This window comes from Rhea americana, unplaced genomic scaffold (genome assembly GCF_003343005.1).
Source record: "Rhea americana isolate MKP2758 unplaced genomic scaffold, rheAme1 scaffold_7, whole genome shotgun sequence".
Lineage (NCBI taxonomy): Eukaryota > Metazoa > Chordata > Aves > Rheiformes > Rheidae > Rhea > Rhea americana.
The window spans coordinates 7,535,312-7,559,070 of NW_028186867.1; the positions used below are offsets into that span (position 1 = coordinate 7,535,312).

The 23,759-nt window shown below is 35.4% G+C and overlaps 1 protein-coding gene across 2 annotated transcripts in view; it reads left to right on the forward strand.

Moving 5' to 3' along the window:
* PPP2R3B (protein phosphatase 2 regulatory subunit B''beta) overlaps positions 1 to 22,038 on the forward strand; it is a 53,111-nt gene extending 31,073 nt beyond the window's left edge. Inside the window, exons 3-14 of one of the 2 annotated variants that reach the window (XM_085321485.1) lie at positions 2,267 to 2,452; positions 4,292 to 4,395; positions 4,989 to 5,091; positions 5,833 to 5,907; positions 9,355 to 9,441; positions 9,897 to 10,053; positions 12,019 to 12,067; positions 13,263 to 13,352; positions 14,079 to 14,254; positions 17,341 to 17,459; positions 17,544 to 17,650; positions 20,804 to 22,038. In XM_085321485.1, coding sequence (XP_085177611.1) covers positions 2,267 to 2,452; positions 4,292 to 4,395; positions 4,989 to 5,091; positions 5,833 to 5,907; positions 9,355 to 9,441; positions 9,897 to 10,053; positions 12,019 to 12,067; positions 13,263 to 13,352; positions 14,079 to 14,254; positions 17,341 to 17,459; positions 17,544 to 17,650; positions 20,804 to 20,948 — 1,398 coding nt within the window. In that variant the 3' untranslated portion in view covers positions 20,949 to 22,038. The remainder of the gene's footprint in view (positions 1 to 2,266; positions 2,453 to 4,291; positions 4,396 to 4,988; positions 5,092 to 5,832; positions 5,908 to 9,354; positions 9,442 to 9,896; positions 10,054 to 12,018; positions 12,068 to 13,262; positions 13,353 to 14,078; positions 14,255 to 17,340; positions 17,460 to 17,543; positions 17,651 to 20,803) is intronic. The other variant, XM_085321486.1, reaches the window with a different exon arrangement.
* Positions 22,039 to 23,759: the final 1,721 nt, after the last annotated feature.

The window sequence follows — 23,759 nt, forward strand, 5'->3', positions numbered from 1 at the left end:
CTGAAACATTAAGGACGTGCTCGTAGTTTATAACTGACATTTTTCCTTTTCTCAGTTTAAACCTAGGGCAAATCTGAAGAACTTGCCACTCCTGTGGCAATTTGAGCAGCTCACATGAGTGTTGCAATCCAGGCAGACATTGTAAATAGGGTAAAGGGTAAATTAAATAATAAAATAAAGCAACCCTTCCCCTTCACCTCTGGCTCTTTGGAACAAATAGAAGAGTTTGATTCTGTTCAGTAAAAGATGATTTGATCACTAGTGCTGAAAAGCATGCTAGCTATGTGACTCTGGTACCCGTCCAACTTAACATTCCTTTCTAGCATAGGATAACTGTAAGGGCCCTATTAAAAGGCTGATGTGTAGAGTTCAGTTTCTARAACTAAACAAGAAATTAATGTGATTACAGACATTATTTGTAGTGCTGATGGTAATGTCACTTTGAGGATAAAATGCTGGTATTTGTAGTCTTTCCAAAAGTTTGGCAGTCTRGAATTAAAAGGGTTTTTTGATACCCTGTGGCACTTTTGTTGGTTCTAGTTTTAGTGGTTCAGCTGATGAAACTTCAGCTAATGACTAAGTGTCAAAAGTTTTAATTTACAGGATTGTTAGAAAATTGCAAGTATTGATTCTAGGCGTCAGATTCAAGGTAACTTCTATGAAATAAATTTTAACTCAATTGAGGGAACTCGGCAACTGTGAACATGATCACTGTCTCAAATGCCAGGGTGGAGGGGACACAGTTAATTCAGACTTTATGCTGGGTGTTCCAGTAAAGGCTCCTAGTTTGGAACCCTGAAAGTAAAAATTTGCTGACTGCAGAATGCTTGCTTTAAACTATATCAAAGCACTCAGGTCTTTCACTGACTTACGGATTTTGGTTATAGTAGGGAGGTAGGTATCTTTACAGGCATTTTGATGAAGATAGTAAGGAACAAAATACAGCCTTGGTTGGAAATTGGAGAAATGGAATTCAGGATYTTGGGCATATTTAACATTAGGATAAGCCATCATATAGCATTAGCTGTTGTTGTTACATTCAAATAGTGGCCGTGGGATGAAAAACTTCATGTTTAACTTCAAATTCTGAGTTGCCTACTAATTCTGTTCTTWCTTTGCTTGCTATCTTTGTTACTTTGCCTTATTCACCTTTCTTTTTGAGACTTAAGTAAAAGATGAATTCTTCTTTACTGAAGCTAAATACATTTAAGTAGATAATTATCTCATTACTGTTTTATTTAGCATAGTAGATCACAATTATGACATTAGGAAACTGTTTCACTAGAATGTATGTAATGTAAAAAACAAACAAAAAAAACTCTGAAGGAATTCCTTCTTTCCTTTCAGAAAATCAACAATCTTTCARTCTTTTAGGATTGAAAAAGAAGCCATGCATCATGATCAAAAATTAGACAAGCTGGTAGTTTGTTACGAAGTTGTCATGCTTATTTCACAGAATGGGTAAGGTTGGAAGGGACCTCTGGAGATCATCTAGTCCAACCCCGCTGCTCAGCAGGGTCACCTAGAGCATGTTAGACAGGGCTGCATCCAAGAGGGCCTTGAAGATCTCCAGAGAAGGAGACTCCACAACCTCTCTGGGCAACCTGGTCCAGGGCTCTGTCACTCTCACAGTGAAGAAATTCCCCCTCACGTTCACGCGGAACTTCCAGTGGTTCAATTTCTGCCCATTGCCTCTAGCGCTTTCAYGTGAGACAACTGAAAAGAGTTTGTTCCCGTCCCCTTGACACCCTCCCTTCAGGTACTTGTACACATTGAGAAGATCCCCCCTCAGTCTTCTCTTCCCCAGGCTGAAGAGGCCCAGCTCTCGCAGCTGTTTCTCATAGGGCAGACGCTTTAGAAATATTTTAAAAGCAAATTCCCTCATGACCTGTCTGTTAAGCTAGAAGTTCAATGTTGGGTTTGTTTGTTTGTTTGTTTTCTGAAATTAGAAGTGGTAAAACAGTATTTCGGATGTCTCCAGGAAGTGTTTAGTGTATTAATCTCAAAACTTAATATGAAGTAAAAGACTAAAGTTGTTTTTACTAAATTTTTAACATCCTAGAAATTTAAGTGAAAATTTTTGAAAATGCTCATGAATTTTCCAGTGTACTCGTTCTTAGACAGCTTACTCCAATCTATCATAAATCTTTTGAAGGTATGTTGCAGCAATGCTAAAGAGAATGACATCTTTCAGTCCTCATCCAAGGATGATTATTATAAGTGTTTTCATTGTACTTGACTGTCAAATGTGTATTTATCCATTTAGGTTCAGACAAAGAAGGAAGAACCTTTGCCACCATCACTTAGTCAAACCATTCCAGCTTTCTATTTCCCTCGAGGTTGTCCTAAGGAAAAAGTGAATATAGATGCTGTGATCACCAAAATTGAGAGAACTTTCTCTCAGTTTCCAAATGAGAGGGCAACTTTAGAAGATATGGGGAAAGTTGCAAAGGTAAGAATTTGCTGGCTTTCTACTTTCTGTACTCTAAACTTATGGAAAGGAAATACATGTTCTGTGTCTTTGTTTTCTAGTATTATGTGTTTACACCTCTTACAAGGTAATACCAGTAAGGCTTCATATTTAGCATAAGTGATAGCAAGTTATGTGACAAAGTCTTTGCATTAACTGTCCCAAATTGCCCTACATCRTGCGTACCAAAAGGAACAAGGCAGAAACCAAAACTGAACCAACTTCTTAGTTGCTTAAACAACTAAATACTGAATATGTTCTGTATTTGCTATTGATGACCAGCCTTCAGACAAAGCACTGTTAATACACATTTTGTTTCAGGTCTTCAGAGTATTAGTGGTTGATGAAAATGTCCATGTAATTGATACAAAAATTTGCAAATTGTGTTTTCTCATTGGAGTGTCCTGAACCTCCATTGTAAAACACTGAAATCCAAAATGGTCTGGGAACTTGGAATTATTGCTCTTTAGTGGTTATTGATGCACTGGAGTTACCGTAGAGTGACAAAATACTGGAATTAGAAAGCAGTAAACTTGGAGAAGCAGTTTTGGATGGAAGAGGGGTTTGTTTGTTTTTACTTCTGTTTAACGCATGATAAACTAGTTTAATACAACTTTAAATTTACATTTTATTATATCAAATCAACTGTTGAAATACTATCACTGGAAGTCATGACCTTGGTTGAGTCTTGGGTTTTCATTCCTGTTCTCATCACTTTGCACAGGAAGTCCAGGATCCAGAAAACAGAAATAAAGATCTTCTCAAGAGCATGATTAGGATTTCAGAAACTCCTGACTTGTCCCAGCAGAGGTGTTTAACTACTAAGCTGGGTGATAGGATTCTCTCCTTCCACAGTTTCTTTCTGCATAGAGAGGTGGAGGGTGCCACTCATCTATAATTCAGTGGAAAAGACACATCCAGAAAAAAAGAGGAACAGTCTGAAGTATCTCAGARTGAAGAGAATATTTTGTCAAATCCGTATTTCTTTGTGGGTTTTTTTGTTTTGTTTTTTTGTTTTAAGCAATGGTAAAACTATTGTATGAAAAGTAACTGTGCTTTTCCTCCAGGGACTTAATACATTATATAACATTCTGATCTTGTATCATATCCTCAGCCACAGACATATCAGCATCTACCCGAGTCAGTTTTAGACAGGAGATGGGTATTTTGTTGTTAAGATTGTTGTTAAGATTGGGGAAGTTTGGAACAGACAAACAGCATTGAGGTGAATGGGAATTTTGAAGCTTTGAAGGTGCAACTGCTAAGTGTCCTGAAGCAAGCAGCCTTAGGGCAGGYCGGCCCACTACTGAAAACTAGATAGGAGATAAACATGCATATGCAAGGCAGCAGACAGGTTGAGCCATTCTGTGAACCAAGCAAATGTAAACTTGCTGCAGTTCAGAAGCTGCATAGCAGTTTGCTGTCTTGAGCCCAACTTAAGCATATCAAGCCCCTTTAGCAGAGCTTATTGGCTTGGACTTTGCTCAGCTGCTTGAAGCTTAGACAGAGCAGATATGTGACTGCGTTCATCTATCAAGCGTGCTGAAAATTGCCTTGTTTTGCTTTCCTCTTTTGGATTTACACCTAAAGCAGTTGCTTGAATTTAACTATTTTGGATGGTACAGTTGGTTTCAGGAACTGTTTTAAAAACTTGTGCTCATTGTAGTTTCAGAAATGTTTCTAATCTTCTGTGCATATGTTTCATGTTTCTCCTGTGATGTTTAATGCTTGCAAAATTTAATTTTTGAAAGGTTTATAAGTGAGGGAATAAGCCTCAGATAAGAAATCGATGAACTGACTTCATGTATGCTTTAATTCTAGGCTTGTGAATGCCCGCTTTACTGGAAAGGTCCATTGTTTTATTGTGCTGGAGGTGAACGAACAGGATATGTGTCAGTTCATAAATTTGTTGCAATGTGGCGGAAGTAAGTGGTCACATTTTTAGAGGTACTGTATTTCTTGATTTAAATGTGATATTTTAAGCTCTGAAAGAGATCAAGCCCATAAAGGGAAGAAAACATTTTCCTACAGTCGAGCATTGACAGTAAATTTGTACCTAGGGAAATGTAAATACTTCATCCCTTTCAAAATAGATAAATCTTTATTTACTATGCTTATAGATTTTTAAATGTTTGTGGTAAATGACTGCTGTTGTTTATGGGGAAATTGAAAACTACAGTTCTAACTTGCAGAAGTCAGTTCTGGGGAAAAAAAATGTATTCTCTTCTGTCTAGTTCTACTTCCAGTTCTAACTCAYTCTTTGCCATATAGTCAATCTGATTGTGTGCCCACCTTCTTTAATGTAAATGTAGGTGACTGTATTTGTCTAAAATTGTGTAAAAATGCTAGATGGCAAAGAAAGCTTGAGAGATGCCTACCTGTTCCGTTTGGGTAGCTTCATTGTGAGTACACCTTGACACTTGAAATTCCTTTTTGAATTAAATGTGGTTGCAGTTTCATAAACTGTGCATGAGTAATTTTCAATGCAGAAAATTAAATGCTTATATTTACATTTCAGAATACTTCAGACCTGCTATGATGATGCTGCAAAATTTGTTCATCTTTTAATGAACCCTGGATGTAACTACTTGGTGCAGGAAGACTTCATTCCTTTTTTACAAGTAAATTACCACTAGAACTAGTGCTGGAAATCACAACAAAATGACCTGGCAGAGCAAAAAAAAATTTTTTTTTTGAGTTAAACATGATACTTCATGGTTTTAATTTAAAATGCTCATTGAAAATATTTCATGTAACTACATTGCATGATCAGCTAGGTTGCTAGTGAGTGAATTCACTTACTGTTAGCTATAGTTAACTACTGTTTTATGTAAAGTGAGGAGGTTTTCTTTAAGCTACAGTGAGATGTATGRATTTAAAATTGCTTTCAGGAACAGCTCACATGTCAGAAAATCTTTAGGGTTTAGAAARGAGTTGAAGCTATTTAAATTAAGGAGGTCCTTTGAAAGGCAAGCGAAAAGTGACAGATTAATTCAAGACCTAATAGTTTCTCCCCAAGCAGCAAATAATAATGAATGAATAAAACCTAATTGTTTTTCAATGGATTATAGTCAGACACAGAAGTACACTACTAACGGTTGTGGCARCTTGTTACTTATGTCCATCTGGTTAACGTTCTTCTAAAATATATTCTGTTGTTTTAGCTTTTAAAAAATAATTTTTAAAAAAAGAAATCAGCTGTGATATTTACATGAAGTACTCTGTAAATGAAGTTATCATTAATAATAGTATTTAGATGTGGTGTGTTTTGGTTAAGGAAGCAGATGTGTTGTTTTGTGCTAATGATTCTATAGAGACACTAATGAATATTGTTTGAGATACTGTTCTTCCTTTCTGTTTAGGATGTGGTGAATAGTCATCCTGGCTTATCATTTTTGAAAGAAGCATCTGAATTTCATTCTCGGTACATTACCACAGTAAGTGATTTTTTTATTTGGAAAAGTTACTTTTTGTTAGCTAAGTATGAAAAGCAAAATGYTTAAATTGGTCACTATATATAAACATCTTCGTCATACTTGTCTTCAGAAAAAGTCAAGTACACTGTCAGTTGTCTTTTTGACATGACTAGAAAGCTTTTGAAGAAAGACTTGATTTCTTAATAATCATAGTTTTTCTTAACACTTGAGAAATGTGCCGAATTTAATATTTTTGAAACTGAATTGAAGTAGTGTAGAATAAGCTAATGAGCATTAAACGAAGAACAGACTGTTCTTATCTTAAATTCCTGATTATGGCCATAGATTATACTCATTAGAATCCTGGCCCTACTCTGGAATTGATTAAATGGAATTTTGAATTAAAATTTTGAATTAAAGGTCTATATTAAAGTGATTATTTCAGTATTAAGTAAATTAATGGCAATATTGAAGCTGCTTACTACTTTCCTCTCCAGAGATTTTCTTTCTAAGCAGATTTTATACATGGAAACTTCCATTTCTCTTTTCTTAGAGTTATATGACTGAAATAATCATTCTGTACACAAGAAAAGAATCAATGATATTAGATTTTCTCAACCGTGGACTAGATAGCCAGTTTCACTGAAGTCAAAAGATTAAAAATTATCCAAAAGGACATTCAGTTCACTTTCTTTGTGCATGTCAAAATTAGCCTAGCAAATACTCTCTAACAAAAAACATGCTGATAATTGGTCATATTTTACTTAAATTATAGTCAGACCTAGCCCTAAACTGTGGAAGCTTTTGTTTTAAAATCRAAACTTGAGTTCTGCACACTCTAATTCCGTTTGAAAGTGTTTGGTTCTGGTTCCTCATATTATTCCTATAGAGACTGCCAGCCTAACAAGTATATCCTGCCATAGTAGGTTTTGCCTCTTATTATTGTGGTAACATGAGTTCCTAGAACTTTCCTGTCAGATATGATTCTTCCAATGAGTAGTGTTTAATGGATTAATGGAATAAGTCTGCTCTACCTGAAATTGTGAAAATTGGCTGCTTGTCCTGAAGGACAGTAGGAGGGAAGAGGTCCTGCCACTTCCAGTTGCTTTTCTTCAGAGGAACAGGTTATTTGAGTAGGTCTGAGTATAGGAATATCAGACAAATTAGCACTAGCAGTATTTTACTAAGAAAATTTAGTCTGATCTTCAACAGAAATTCATGTTTAATCAAAAAATTTAGTATTATGAATATGATAATATTTGAAATATCTGTCTGCAGAACAAGAAATGGCAAGAGGACTGTCTGCCTCTTCTTGTCTTATTTTAGGATAGAGTAACTGACCAATGCAGACTTCTAAAATTATGTCCTCCAAGTTATTACTAAAATAATTATAGATGATTTTTCTGTTAAGGTGAAGCATGGCATTTTATACCTGTATTCAAGGTAATAGTTAAACTTGTAGAAGCCTTTATGTTGCTGTATGAAGGTATATCTAAAGAACTTTGTAAGCATTGCAGTTGGAGACTTAATGTCTGTTAATGCTAACTTGCAGTTAACACGCACGTGCGTGCGCACACACACACACACACACACACACACACACACACACACACACAAATATGTATATGTATAAATCTTTCATGAAGCAGGTGTCTTGTAAGTGTTCAACCATAAAAGCAATTGGTTCCACCTGCTATGCAATGGTATAGGTTAGTTAGTCGCAGTGTAGTGGGGTAAGGTTAGGTATATCAGTTCAGGATTAGGCTGTGTAAAAAGTTTGTCTTGGCAAATTAATAATACATTTAATCTGTAAATAAGTGAAGTGTATATCTTAACTATGAATTCTTGAAATTATAATCTATTTATTGCACAACTTCCTTCTGACAAAACATTGTGCAGTATAGTAAAGAGGACAATTTCAGACAATTTGCTTATACTCTGATTGGATTCACTGAACCAGTTTTTGTTCCCTGTTGTTTCTAGCAAACATTCAATTTTGTTTTTATTTTTAGAGCAGTTAAATGTATAACAGATGAGATAATGACATACAGATGGATTAAGTTGCAAAGCTAAGGCAAAAACCTTTATAGAAAAAGATTGCTTTGTAGTATAAGCCAAAAATGGGCCTTTCCCAAACTCACAATTAGAGTGCTAATTAAGTTTCAAAAGTAGGCTAGTTTATTCTCTTCTCTTAGTTTATTGAACCAGCTGTTCTTGTTCAAAGTAAGAGCTACAGAGCTTACTGCGTACTACAGTTTAAGCTTTATTTTAAAACTTTTTAAATAATTACACTTTTTATAATATAGAAATGGTGGATTGGTTTAAACTATTGATTTGCTGCAGTTCATCAGAAGTGATAAATAGCAAAGTCTTTAGTTTGGAAGAGATTTCATTTGGGGAGAGAAATATTCCAAGACTGCTTCTTTTTGGTGTATTGCTAATAATATAAGTGCACTATTTGGTGCTTTGATAATCAGCTGTATATAATCATTTCTAATTAAGCAATTACAGCTTGTACTGTGTTTAGGTGTTTGTCTACGTTTTAATGATAAATGACTTATTTGAAATGTATATCTGCCTGACAAGTCAAAATAGAGATGACTACTGAACTCAATTGAAGAAATGGTTTTAAAGTAGTTAACTAAGTTAAGCAAATTATGCTGAATGCGTAAGTCTACCGAAATATTTTAAATGTAAAATTGATTTAAGCAAAAGTATTAGAAACAAATTAATTCAATTGTGTATCCAGTTCTCATTTCCTGCATAGCATAAGACTAGTCATCTTATTTTCTAACTGAAAAACATTTATGTAAAAAAATTTACATGTTTAATACTACTGTCAGTTTTTTCAACTAGCTTTAAAAAGAATAAAATTAAATGGAAAAATATATTCTCCATTTACTCACAGGAAGTATTTTTTCCATCAAATGTTGGTTTGTTGCCTTTGGGAACTTCAGAAGTAATGGCATTCCCCAGTTCTCTAGCTTGATTTTTCTTAGATAGTCCCCTTTCTATCTGTGCTTCATTTGTGAAGTAAATTTTTTTTATAATAAACATTATGTCTTTAAATTTGAAGTCATGAGATATATTACTAGGTTTATTAGATGATATCCTGCAGTTCTAGAAGATTGGAAGGTAATGGAATTGTCAGTAGATGTATTCTGGATAGCTACAGGTATTCTACAGCTTTACTGTATGAGACATAAGTAATGCAGCACTGGAAAAAAAAATGTATCCAGATGAGTTTAAAAGCAGATTTAGAAATAGTTTGGTAATATGACCTAAGAGAAGCATCAGCTTGCTAAGTAACAAGAAGAATGGAGTTGTGAACCCTTCAATAGAGGGGAGAGATGGACTCCTAAAATGCAGATGAACTAAAATTTATCTTTGATCACAAAGATTTTGGGAGGCTGTTCAGTTAAGATAGTTAAGATTGCTTTTCACRGATCAATTTTCTGTTTCTTGCAGGTTATACAGAGAATATTTTATACAGTAAATAGGTCCTGGTCTGGGAAAATAACATGTAACGAGCTCAGGAAAAGCAACTTTTTGCAGGTACAGAACATGTAATGTTTTGTAAGACAGGTGTTTTTACAAGTTTAAAAACTGCTTTGACTAAATGTTTAAGGGAGTAACATAAGTAGCATTTCTACCTTTTCCAAAAACTGGTGAAGGCTAAATTCCATTAATTCTCATATACTGGAATATATTTCACTTTGTGTCATCTTTTATTTAGAGTTGTATATATACATAGTTAATTATCATTATCAACATACTTAATTATCAGAAGTCTGGCTGATTTCCTTCTACTTCTCTGCATACATTGCATTTCCACCTTGTATATTAAATGTTTGCTGTCATACTACATGGTGCTTACTGTCTCTGACAATAAAGTAGTTTCACTGGAAGACTTTTAGACAACACTTACATTAATTTGGTTATGAAAACTCAGATCCCAACAGCTATTTTACAATTTGTTTAATGTGTTCTGTTTATCCTTCTGTTAATAGAATGTGGCATTGTTAGAAGAGGAAGCTGATATTAACCAGCTGACAGACTACTTCTCATATGAACATTTCTACGTAATCTATTGCAAATTTTGGGAGCTGGATACAGATCATGACCTCTTTATTGATCGTAAGGATTTAGCTCGGCATAATGATCATGGTATGACAAATGAAGCACCTCTGTGGGCTAAATGAACTGCAAAATTAAACTGAGGAAGCAGTTAATTGCCAAGGCCAATGTTCATGAATCTGTTAGAATAGTTGATTCTGACTCGGGAATAAAACAGTCATCTGTGACACTGCTTTGTGTCTAATGATAGCAAATTTGAAGAAAATTCTGGATTTGAACCCTGATCTTGGCAAAGAAGTAGAAGAAGAAAAGCACTTATAAATATTTAGGCTTGATTTAAAACATGATATAAGTCTTGGTATATTATAAGTGGCTTCATTTGAAGGTTTTGGGTTGTTATCTTTGGAAACGATCCATTTTACTGATATCATTCAAGTAGCATAGCTTTTATGGAAAAGAATATGGAAAGAGTAGAAAAGTAAGACAAATATTTGGATGCTTTGTTTATCAGAAGTTTTTGTTGACTCAACTACAGTATATTTTAAGTTGTTTTAATGCCATTTAGTTGCTTTGTTTTCTGCATTCATAAGCTGCAATGATACTGAGATTCTACAATCTTGCATGCTTGTACCTAGTTTAGATATTCTTGCAGCTTGCATCAAACTTATTTTCCAGATGCTTTGTGTCCATTGTCATCTTAAAATTTTTTCTTTCAGGACTGGAAAGTTTACTTAAACACAAAGTGACTATGGGATATTATCCCTGACCAAAAAGAATAAACAGAATTCTCGTTGCTTCTGAAAGTTTGCCTACTGAAGTCTGACACATTAGGATGCTGTGGAAAGAAGGCTTTTGTTTGAGTGGTTGCTCTACTGAGCTAGTACACAGCAGGAAATAAGCAGAAATGAAATCAGGCCACAGTCAGTTTAGATCTGCACATTTTTGCATTCTTTAAACTACAGAATATTGGACTAAGTTCTAAGGCCTGCTGCCTGATGAGAACTAACCTAAATATGAACCTAAAATGGATAAAATTACCTGTTTTTACACATAGGTCTTAAACTTCTATTTGTTGTATGTCAAAATTAGGTAATTTCAATTCATCAGTCCTCTTCCTTTCTTACTGTGGTTGGCCTAAAATTAGGCTATATCAAACACTTCTATGCATAGTAATAAAAAACATTAAAGTTTGTAGGTGTTGAGAAGAATGAACTACTTTCTCAGTATTTTAAAAGTGGAGACATGGAAAGAAGCAGCACGTGGTATTTCTGAAACAAAATGGCTATCCTACAGTTCTGGGAATAACTGTTAAGTAGGATCTACTGTTCCAATTAACGTAGTATGGTATAACATCATCAAATGCCTTATATACATTAACTGTTTTAATGGTTAACCACTGGGCTGATTATCAGTATTCCTGCAATGTCTTAAATTTTTTTTTTAATCAGATAGAATAATCATAAGTAATTTTGCTTCTGTGAGAATAGTATCTTGTGTGGCTTTGAATATCATTCACAAATTCTTCAGGATATATCATCCTGAATACAACGTTCTGCTGCAATATCCTTTACAGAAAGCAGTATTCATTTAAGACATCTCTAACATCCCTGAAGCGATCTCAAAATAAATCATGGATCAGAACCATATTGGAAGTAGACCCARGTCAGAACCAGTTAGGTATGCTCATCATGTATTAACCTGCCAATTCTATTTTGGTTTTTTGCCAAAAGCTAAGTCATGTAATCTGGAATGTCACTTGAAAACATGATTTACTGGTAAATGCTTTCTTAGTAATCTGCCAATTTTGTTGTGTTTATTACATTACTATTGTTGTATCGAGCCTGAATTCAAAGGTGGTTGGTTCTAGCATTGTTTTGGAGACTGTCTGTTAAATGATCCTCTCCAGTGGGACTCAAAAGAATTGGAGAGCTACACTTGATCTTTCTCACAGATGTGTATGTATAAGAGGTTTCCAATAAACTCTTCAACTAGACAGTATAAAACGAAGATCACTTGGATAAAATATGACGTCAGTTATGTACCTTTCTTTCACAGCAATATCAAATAGGATGATAGAGAGGATCTTCTCAGGAGCAGTAACAAGGTAATTACATTGTATGCTGATTTATATCCACATTTCCTTGTTAAATTGAGCATGGCATTTTCAGAATAGATGACTTCCCCTAGAATTTCTATTCCAGTGAATTTCAGGGCTTAATATTGTAGTTCAAATACCACAATATTCTTGGAATCTTTGGCTCCAAGATCTTTACTCGTCTTTCATTACCTGTATTAACACTAGCCATTGAATATTGTACAGCTCAGCAGGGATGGAAATGAGAAAGGAAGGATGTTTTCTATCCATCAAACCTGAAGAATTCTCAAAGGGAATTGCACTTTTCAGTAGTGCTTGTAAAATGAATGCTTATTGCATAAATAAATTGGGAAAAATACCTCTAATTGGGGTATTTTGTGCTTTTGACACACATCCTTTATTGTGCTACTTAAACTGACTTTGTCTTGAGTAGATGTGATATTTCACTCAGTTTTGAAACATTTTGCTAGCATTCATGCTATATCTGCAGCTAGAAAGCGACTGATAACTTTTGTCATGCCATTTCTGTTTGAAATGACACTTGGCACACACATGTTTAGAGTTTACTTCTTTCTATGCAAGTGATTTGGGCAAGAAAACACACACCATATTTTTGTAAATACTGTGAGGATAAGAGTAAAAAGGGAATTTTGTGAATGAATATTCCTGGGAAAAGCTACCTATCTCTACAAAGTTTGACATCACTTCAGAAAGTATTTGAATGCTATGTTCCATGGTATAGGAGTAGAAACAGACGATTAATTTCTTGTCACATACATTTACTTCCTGAATATCTTCACTTTATTCTTATTTTCATATTTCCATCCTAGCACTTTTACTGAATAATACTCTAAAAAGCACATGTGCTTGTATAAATTAAAATAACTTGTCTGTTTGTAACTAAGGAACTGTCTTGCTGTCCAAGAAGGAAATCTGTAGGTTCCTCTGCACAGTACTAGCCACTTGTTACCCTTCTCTTTAAATACCCAATGTAGTAGAAGCAGAACACAGCACATGAAGCTAGCTCTCTTACCCTCAATGATCAAAGCAGTCTCCAACAAGCCACCTCTCAAACACTGTCTTTTAGCAAAATATATTAAGAGTTAATAGCAATGAGGAAAGTAATCCTTAATTTTTTTTAGCAGAACTTAAGCATTTAAAAAAAAAATCTATCTTTTTTTTTTCCCCTGCATTGGCCTTCAAGAGGTAGAAAAGCACAAAAAGATGGAAAAATTAGCTACGCTGATTTTGTCTGGTTTTTGATATCTGAAGAGGACAAAAAGACTCCAACAAGGTAAGACTTGACTTGTTTTAACAGAACTAAAAATTGGCTTTATTGGCTTTCTGATCCTTGAGTGGGAACCACTGACGCTCAGTTAGAACTTTGGCAGAAGCTAAACTCTGAAAACATGAATGGAAAACTGGCTGCAATTCACTGCATGGTTCTTATTTCTCAGTTGCTTCTAGTGTTACCACTGTAAAGGTCTATTTTAATGACTATTAAGAGGCTAATTAAATGTTACTGTTCCATATGTTGAGTGTAGCCTACTAATGGACAGTCATAGATAGAGGAAAATGTAGTTTCATGATGCTGGAGATTCTTGGGAACTACACAGCTAGCAATTAGCTGTAGGATATTTAAAAGAAACTTACTGCTTGAAGTATTATTGGCTGCTTCAATATGAAAAGAGATCTTGGATCTTGATGGCACAATTTCATTTCTTCATTGATGCATTTGAGTTCTCATATAACGCCACATACGTATTTTATCTCCTCCATCATCCCCTCACAAGTGTTTTCAAATACAAACAGTGTTATATGGCATGGAGAACACCAGAAACTCTTATCACAATGGATGTTTCTTGTTTAATGACTTCCTATGGCATTATGGAATGTAGGCAAAAGTCCAGTTTTGCGTCTGTAAGCAATGCAGCCTTTAAAACAGGCAACATAAATTCTTAGCTTCTTAATAAGCTTGTATAAACTGGGKTTTTTTTTACTATTAATTACTGAATTTCAGCATTGAATACTGGTTTCGCTGCATGGATCTTGATGGGGATGGTGCTCTGTCTATGTATGAACTGGAGTATTTTTATGAAGAACAATGTCAAAAATTAGATAACATGGCCATAGAACCTTTGCCATTTGAGGACTGTTTGTGCCAGATGCTGGATCTTGTGAAGCCACAAAATGAAGGTAATAAAATCTTTTTCCATTATGTAATTTCTGCTCCTATGGATTAGGAGCTAGTGTTCCACTTAAAGCATTCTGTTGGCTAAACTGAGAATATGCAGTTGTGTGGTCTCTCTAAAGCCTGTTAGTGCTTATTAATTGAATGATTGTCTGAGGAGAGGCAGGTATTCATTTTCATGCTAAAAGATAATATGCTGTTTTAAAATTCCTCTATGGCATTTATTTTGGGCTTATAGCCATTTTTAGTCTCAAATGAAATCCTGTCACTGTCTGGTTAAGGTGATGCTCTCGAGAAGCTCTTGAATGTTTTGTTTCTCTTATTGCCTACCTGTTCTTAGATCCCTACAGAGGGAACAGTGTCTAAGTGGTGCTTGTCTCTAGATCAGTAATGAAATGACTTTAAGAGCCTAAAATTCTACAAAGAAATTTATACCAATATGATAAAAATAGCTGGATTTTAAACTCTCCTTAGTTTTTGGCCATTTTCCATATTTTGAAGTTGATTAAACTGTCATAGACCTGCTGCTTTCTACCCTCCTTTATTTGACATGTGTAATCTTTAGCTGGTGAAATTTGAGTTTACAGGTTATGTCTTAATATGTTTATATCCTTATAATGCTTCATGATGCTCACTTTGTATTTGCTGTTCTGTCCAAAATATTTTGAATGTCTTCTGAACATGTTACTGTGATGTCGAAGAGCAGCATTCTGCATGTTCGCTGCCTCTATCTCTGCGCTGTTTTGACACTTGTCTCACCTGTTTAATAAAACTGTTGTAACTGTCATGTGAGGGCTTCAGGGATTTCTTGAACTCAACACAACTGAAGTCAAACTATCTAAATGTGATACCTGAACACTTACCTATAGTTAGCACTGATAATCCTTATTATGGCTATACTTTTTTTAATGTCAGCTTTGATGTGTAAAGGGACTTGGCATACAACCTATTTGTGTTATTGTACAGACTCTGCATTGCAATAAATTTAGATCTGTCATATTTGCTTTTAGTATTTGATAGGAGTATTATCTGATACTTGATAGTACTTGATATTCTGCATGCTAAGGAAATTGAAACAGCTCAAATTTGGTTTTATAGAACAGAAGCTTCACGTTCTTATCTAAAACTGAGTTAATATGGATTGTGAGGTGAAAACCCACTGCTAGAAGCAGATGAAAAAATGAAGAAGGAATATAAAGTATGTTTAGACTGGAAGCTCATTCCTAGATCTTATGAATGAAGTTCCTGGACAAAGCTTCCAATGCATAATGCATTGGTGGGGGGATTTACAATGAAGTGAATTAAGCTCTCAGTWAAATTTGTTACATGATTCCTTATGATAGCCTTCTGAATTTAGGAACRCTATACTCTTGAAAGGCAGACATTTTCAGTAATGTTGCTGTTCTGCATTTGGAATGAAAGATGTGTACTGATGTGATACTGATGTGGATCTCTTTTGTATCATGAAGAGGATAAAAGGAGGCTGTGAAACAACCAAGCAAATTTTTGGGTGGAACAATGAAGATGAAAGCAAATTCTGAAAGATTAATAAGGTTTTTCATAAAAACTGTGTGACGTGGATAAAGTGGATTAAGGAAAAATCCTTCATAGTTTTTCTAACACAAACTAGTAGCACCAAATGAAATTTCAACTTGTAGATTTTAAACAAAAAAAGGTACTTGCATGTAGCTAAACTGTGATGCACTCTGCTACAGGATGCTCTGTGTACCACAGACAAATTCTTGAATTTGTAGAAACCTAAATTCAGTTATCTCAGTTCTGTTCTCTTTTTAACGGTCTCTTGAGAGACAGTGTAGGAGTCTGCATGAGCCTTATGTCTTTAAGCTCCCATTGCAGTCCACAGAAACTGGAGAGCATATAAACTAAACAAATGTATGTGCCTAAATAGGGAGATTTATATTATTTAGACTCAAATCATTTGCTTGGTTTTGGGGGGCTCCTGCCACTTGAGATGGCCTGGTACATCAGACATCTGTGTGGATTTCTCAGATGTAACACAGGTGCCATTCATGTTGTTCTGTAGCATCAGCTCTGAGCTGGGTGCTTCAGATGGCACTAGGCACTTGTGTGGCAACGATTTCCCAATGGGATTCAGATTCAAAGACCTCTCATGTCCTTGAGTTATACGTTCTTATAGGCTGAGATAGTATGTTGAAGAAATACTGTTTTAAGTTTAGCTGTTCTTATGCTCTTCTATAACATCTATAGTTAACCTCTTTTTGACAATAGAAGACTGGTTGCATCTAAGATGAATTAATAGAGTTGTAAGGACTGACGCCTGTCTTTCTCTTAATGTGTGGTATTTTTCAGTCATTCTACCAGGTTACATTTCTGAGCAATCTGACAAATAGTTGTAATGCTTAACAAATCCATTGCTTTGAATCTTTAAAGTATCACTTAAAAAAGAAATTCGAACTTTTAGACTTCTGAAGCAGTGAAGATTGAGCATGCTGGACAAGTGCAAGGAAACTAGTCTTTATGAAAGTGTCATTTGTATAACACACACACACACACACACACGTACGTACGTACGTACGTATGAACTAAAAGCCACATTTTGAGGGGCCCATAAAAATTACTTCACAGGTTGAAGGAGCTCAGTGAGATGAATTACCTTCACTTGTCATGCAAAGTAGTTTATGTAAAAAGAGCAGAGGAATCCCTCTCATACATGTATCAGTGGGGCCATTGTCAGAGAAGATTCTTCCCTGCTACCCAAACACTACTTGGGATAGAATGACTAGCTTGTTGAGGGGGCTTGCATCCCTTGAGGATACCTGGACAGTTAGCTTAAATGACTTTTAATAGCTACGTAAGGTAGACTGCATCTCATTTCAACATGTTGAAGGACAGTAGGAGGGCAGCTAAAGCAAGTAACAAATCTGAAATATTTTAAAAAGTTTTTTCCACTTTGAAGGACTCTTCTGTAGGTATTTAATTTATTCATTTTTTTCCCCTATTGCACCGAGCCCTAGTGCCAAAGGTTCTTGAGTAAATTGTTGACTTGACTTTTGAATAACATTTGTCTTTTGGAGGAAGGATAAATATCTTATCTTAATCTTCTTTACAGGAAAAATTACTCTGCATGATTTAAAGAAGTGTAAGTTGACAAATGTGTTTTTTGATACTTTTTTCAACATTGAAAAATATCTCGACCATGAACAGAAGGATCAATTTTCTGTGTTGCGGGTGAGTATGAAGCTTTAAAAATTTTTCTAGCTACATGCTTAATGCCCAATACACTTTTGTATAACTTGCAGTGTGTTTGTTTAGGATGGTGAAGGTGAAAGCCAAGAGATCTCTGACTGGGAGAAGTATGCTGCTGAAGAGTAYGATATCTTGGTAGCAGAAGAGGCAGCAAGTGACCAGTGGAATGATGGGTAAGAATGYAGCAGGAGAGTTGGTCTGAGTCCTCTCTGCTGATGTAGAGCCTCACCATCAGTGTCATCCTTAATGTTATTTTTTGTAGAACTTTGTCTTGTTTCGTCACATGCCAGGAAGGAAGGAGTTTGCTTATACCTAGAACAAAAATATTCCTTGACAATTTATGATCGCATCGTTYTTGACAAAGACTAGGTCCTACTTTAAATTTTGGGAGGAAAAAAGATTTTAAACAGTTTCAAACCAAACAAAATATGATATTTAAATCTGGAACTTGTTTTTAAGTGAACTAAGAGCCTGTTTTGAGAAACAAGTCTTACTTCTGAACTCATCTGGAAAGCAACATTGCAGAAAGGACCTGGGGGTGTTGGTGTACAAGTTGGACATGAGCCAGCAGCATGCCCTTATTGACAGTGGTTGTCAATGGTATTCTGGGCTGCATTTAGGAAGAGCATTGCCAGGAGGTTGAGGGAGATAATCCTTCCCTGCTACTCCACAGTGATGAGGCCACACCTGTATTGCTCAGTCCAGGTCTGGGCTGCTTAGTACAAAAGAGACATGTACATACTGCAACAAGTCCAGCAAATAGCTACTAAGATGATTAAGGGACTGGAGTATCTCTCACATGAGGAGAGGATGAGAGACTGGGACCATTTAGCCTGGAGAAGAGAGAGCTGAGGGGGATCTTATTGATGTGTGATAAATATCTGAAGGGAAGGTAAGAAAAAAGATGGAGCCAGAGCCTTCTCAGTGGTGCTCAGTGACAGGATGAGACACAGTGGGCACAAACYGAAACTCTGGGAGTATCACCTGAATATAAGAAAAAAAACTTTGCTGTGGGGGTCACTGAGCACTGGACCAGGTTGCCCAGAGAGGCTGTGGAGTCTCCTTCTCTGGAGATACTCAAAACCTTGCTGAACAGGGTCCTGGACAGCCTGCTCTAGATGACCCTATTTGGACAGAGAGGCTGGATCTCCAAAGGTCCTTTTCAACTTTAACTATTCTGTGATTCCTTGCAGTTCTATAAGAATAAATAAATGTTACTGTTTCTAAATCATTCCTTTATTTTTTGCTGCCTAGCTTCCAGAACCTCTTGCAGTCTTACTGTACTTGGTATCAGGTTTTCAAATCTTGTTTTCAGTTGGCAGCAATGAAGTTCATGTCAAGCTTTCAAAGTCTTGGATTTGCTATTTGTCATTTTTGTTATTAAAAATAAGCAAAAGTACAATTTTAACTTGTTTTTGGCTTGAAGTTGATGGACCTGTCTAGCAAAAACATGCCTGCATTTYCTGCATCAGATGAACATTAACATTTTTTTCAAGCCAGGCAACAGTATTTTAACATGCCTATGACTCTTGCCCAATCATTTGGAGAAGTACTGTCTATAGATATTCACGATTACTCTAAAACCTGAGTTTGAYCTGAAAAGGGAGCTTCTTTTCTAATGCTGAAGCTGAAAGAAATGCAAGACCACTAAAAGTAGTTTSCTTGCTGCTACTGGAATAGAACAGTTTCACAAACAAGTGTATTAACAAATGACTGTTTTAGGTTACTGCATTGTACAAAAACTTGTTTTGATTCTGTGACTTTACTTAGTGGCTTGTTTTACCTTGTCTTAACAGAAGTGATTGTTTGACRATCCAGCACAAAGTTGATTTAATTAACTCTGTAGTATTTTTTTTTTCCTAGCATTCCTATCAAATCAGTTAACTTGAAACCTAGGAATAGTATGCAGAATTCTAGAAATAAGCTGATTTCTTTAGCTTTGCATGAGCCATAAAATTGCAAAGAAAGAGAGGACCTTTATGAAGCTGTTGTAGCTGTATGTTTAGATTTTTGTAAAACATCTCTGCTGGAAAATAGGAATAGTCTGATACRTTCTAATACGGTGAGAAGCAGCTCAAATAAAAGTGCCCGGATGTGTGTTACTTGGAGAGTGTTTATAAAATTTCCTTGATTTGAACATCTTGAAAAGGAGTAAAAGTTATAGTCGTCCATGAGGACACCAGAGCTTTGGAAGAGAATAGGATTTTCATTTTGGTCCAGTACAGTTTGAATAAGAATCCTTTAAGTTATAGGATAGATGGAATCTACAAAGAGCATCTGCAGTGTTCTCATGCTGTCGCTTTTCTTGACTGAAAACGTTCCTGTCATCTCTCTCTGTAACACACCTTTTGCATTTGTCATGTAGTGATATAGAAGAGAAAATCTGTCAAAAAGATGGAATTAATAGTATCATTAATCCTTTAGTGAAGAACACTACAGGAAACGAAGTTTGGGGCCTATATCTGACAGGACATATTTCAGTGTCTAAACAAGCTTGTTCTTAGCTTTGTCTTGAGGAGACAAAATGCCCAAGTGCTAAGATGAGATTCAGTAGCATTTGGGAAGATGTGTGTGACCCTAAGTCAACCTAGTCCACAAAATGGTCAGTTTAATGTGACATCCTAAATCTCTGCTGAGACTAGGGTTTGTTCAAGTTAATTGATGAATGAAAAAAGTTATGGGTCATCTCCACCTAAATATGGATTTGCTGAAGCAAATCTTTTTAAATATCAGCCTTCACTGGCATGAGTTAGTTAAACATTACATTTCATTACCTATCATTATCCATCCATTTATTTTAATGGTCACCAGCTGGTTAACAGTATTTCTCATTAAACAACTGACTCTTGCTTTCTAGCAYCTGCTTAAATATACAGGTGGTTACTATCACTTCCTTGTGCTCATGGTCATTTGAATAATTCATTATTTTCTGCTTTGCATCTGCTTAAGGTATATTCTGTTCTCCCTAATTCAACTTAATTCAAACTTCTTTGAAAATGTGAAGGATTTCTGTCAAATATTTACATCTTGCATTTGACCTTTCAAACTTAAGAATAGCTCACTAGAGCACAATGTGCCTTGAATCCTTTCAGTATGGCTCTATATATCTCAAGTAAGTCTTACATGATAAGGGAGTCACTAGCTTTTATTTGTACGAAAATGGTGCAGAAACTGAGTGCTGCATTTGGTTATGTGTTTCTTTAACCTACGCTGAATATAAAATATTGAAAACTGTTCTTCCTATAGGGTATCTCATTAGGGTTGTAATCCTTAGGTACTTCCTATCATATCTAAGTTTTTGGGTTTTTTTTCTTGTCCATTTCTAGCTATGAAGCAGACCTGAATCCTGTAGACCATCAGAAGGCCAATGTTCTAAAGTGTCAAATGGAAAAAAGACCRTTTTTTGAAATGCCTTCCCATCTGGCTGATGTAGACTTGGATGAATATGACTATGAGGAGGACTTTGAGTAGTGATTATAGTCAACACTTGCAGAAGAAAAGGGAAAGTCTGCAGCAGGTCTGCTAAACACCTATATGTTTCAATGGGTTGTTTCCAGGAAGTCAGCCGAGTTTTCTGCTAAAAATATTTAATCACTAGACTACCTTTTAAAGAAAGTAAGTGCATTTGTATGGAATGATAAAACTTTTTGTATTTATTCAATAGTCTATAGTTTGTAAAAAAAATAAATAAAATAAAAATAAATAAATAAATAAAAATAAGTAAAATAAATAAATAAATAAAAATAAATGAAGTATTTATTTATAGATGTTGCATAATTTCTTGGAAGAATAACAGTATTTGGCTGTAGAGAAAAGTAATGTACTGTTTTTAAGAGATGACTGCATAACTCTAAGTTGATGTGTGGTGCACTGACCATCTTCATCCCATATGTAAATAGATGTCCCTGCCCTGGTATGGGAAACAAGGAGACAATTTATACATGACATGCAATGCTTATGCTTGTGACAGTTTCTAGGGGTGTGTTTTGCCTTGACAAGGAAGAGAGATTACTGTGAGTGCATGACTCGGCTCTTATTTACGAACACTGTTTCATTTGACAAGCTGAGTGTATTAGTGCACATGAAAAACTAATGGCTGAAAAAAGTTGCTCCTCTTTTCTGTGTAGTCCTTGTTTGCCCTACTTTTAACTTTGCTTGCTCTTTTAAACTTAAGTCTTTTCATTGATGTTCATTATAAAAAGATTATTTAATAATGAAGTCTGTTTTAGTGTTCATACTTGATCCAAAATGAGTGTTTTAATTCATGTAGAAGGAACCAATTTTTTTTTAAAGTCCTTTGTATAAATGTTACTTGATCAGTGATGTGCACTAATTTGTTGTGGGCATTCAGCGCTTTTGTCTGTCCCCTGCCTTCAGTTGTTTGCTATTGACACATTCCATGGATATTCAAACAGTGTCACAGCAGCTTGAAATTGTTGCCTCACTTTACTGTTAAACAGATTTTGTTGAAAAATGTATAAAAAGATGTAAGTTATTTTTGGTTGCAGTGTAGATCTCAAATGTTTAAAAATCATGTTTGTATTTTCAAATAAAGATTTTCATACATGTAACTTACTGATTCTAATTTCTATGGTATGTACTACATGCAATTAATTTCTTACTATTAAAGATCGGTTTAAAATAATATGGGTTCATATTGCATGCGGTCTGGTTAGGTAATTGCATCAAGCTGCATACTCAGAAAAATCAAGCTCTAGCAGGTTTTTCTTCTAAAAGCCAGTGTTTCTAAACAGCTGGAAGTGGTACAGAAAAACATCACAAGATTTTACATAAAGAAACTTACCTTTTTTCATGAATGTAGTGAAATTAATCACTAACATGTGTTAGTAAATTTTATCAAGGAAAACTCAAGTTAGAATAGGATTATAATAAGTTTATTAAAAAAAAAAGAAGCAGACACCTTTCCCTCCTCCTTGTCCTTTAAATTATGTACATATGTATGTATTAGGCATACAGGACACTTATTTTGAACTCTGTTCTCTGAGGTACCAGGCAGAAGGATGACTTAATTTGCTCTCTAGGATATGATCTTAAATTTCTTCCAATGTTCAAGTGGTTGTAGTCTGCTGCTTTTCCTCTACCCAAAGCCCTTCATCTGGAAATCAGCTTAAAATCAGTTGTAAATGGACATACACAGGAAAGGAATCTCTCATCACACAATGACACCTCTATTAAACACAGAGGTAAGGTACAAGGTAGAGTTTCTTTACAGAACCAATAAGCAGTGTTGCTGCTTTGTATTTTATGAATAGCCTGTTAAATCCTGCTCTCAATTATACTTTGATAGCCCTGTCCCTTTTTCCTAAAGGACTTGCACAGGTTTAATAAAGTAAAATACAGTGTTACTGTGGAAATGACTTTTCTTCCAATACATTAAGTAGAAAGACGAGTGCACTTTCCCCTAGAAGGGTAATTTATATCCTTATTACTTATGTTACAAGACTAACTTAAGCAGTAGCTTAAATCATCTGTATGGTTGCTGTGGTCAGAGGTGTAACAGCTGTATTCTATCTATCTGCCACGTAAGTGTTTAGACTAGATCCACACTTGTGGATGATGGCAGCACCACAGTGCTGAACGCCRATTTTTGAATGCCTACCCACTGTGTATTTCTAGGGACATGGGTCAGGTAGGGGAGTACACAGTGAGTCACAGGGGATCAAAAACAAACTGATCTGAGTAAGAATCTGTATTATATACTAGTGAATAAAAATACTGAAGACTAGAGCAGCCTTAACTTTCACCTGAGATTTAAGAATCTAGAACATACTGTACTTTCTTCTATTATATTTTACCTCTGAGTTGGAGCGAGGGCTAAGGAAGGAAGCTCCAGCCTGCTAACTCCCTCCCTCATTCCTTGCACTAGCTTTCTAAATACTTTAAACAGTTCAACAGTTTCATTATTGCCCCTTCAGGATACCTGATAGCCTGTTACCTGGGGACAATCGTGGCTTTCAGCTCTCAAGAACATGAATGTGAATTCTCTGTATATTTAATAAAAGGGGCAAACTAGAAGATCATTATCACTACTGCTGTTTTTTTCTTCAGACTCTGTAGGAATATCACTTGCACTGTCCAGCACTAATAGAGAGCAGTGGTTATGTATGTGGTTTATTTTGTACAGTTACAATCCAAAACAGAATAAAAAAATAAAACTGATGCTAGAATTAATGCAGCATACAATTCTAGTGAGCAGTAACAAAGGGTCAGCAGTCAGTAAAAGCAGCCAGAATCCCCCAGTCTACTGACTCTCTCTCTCTC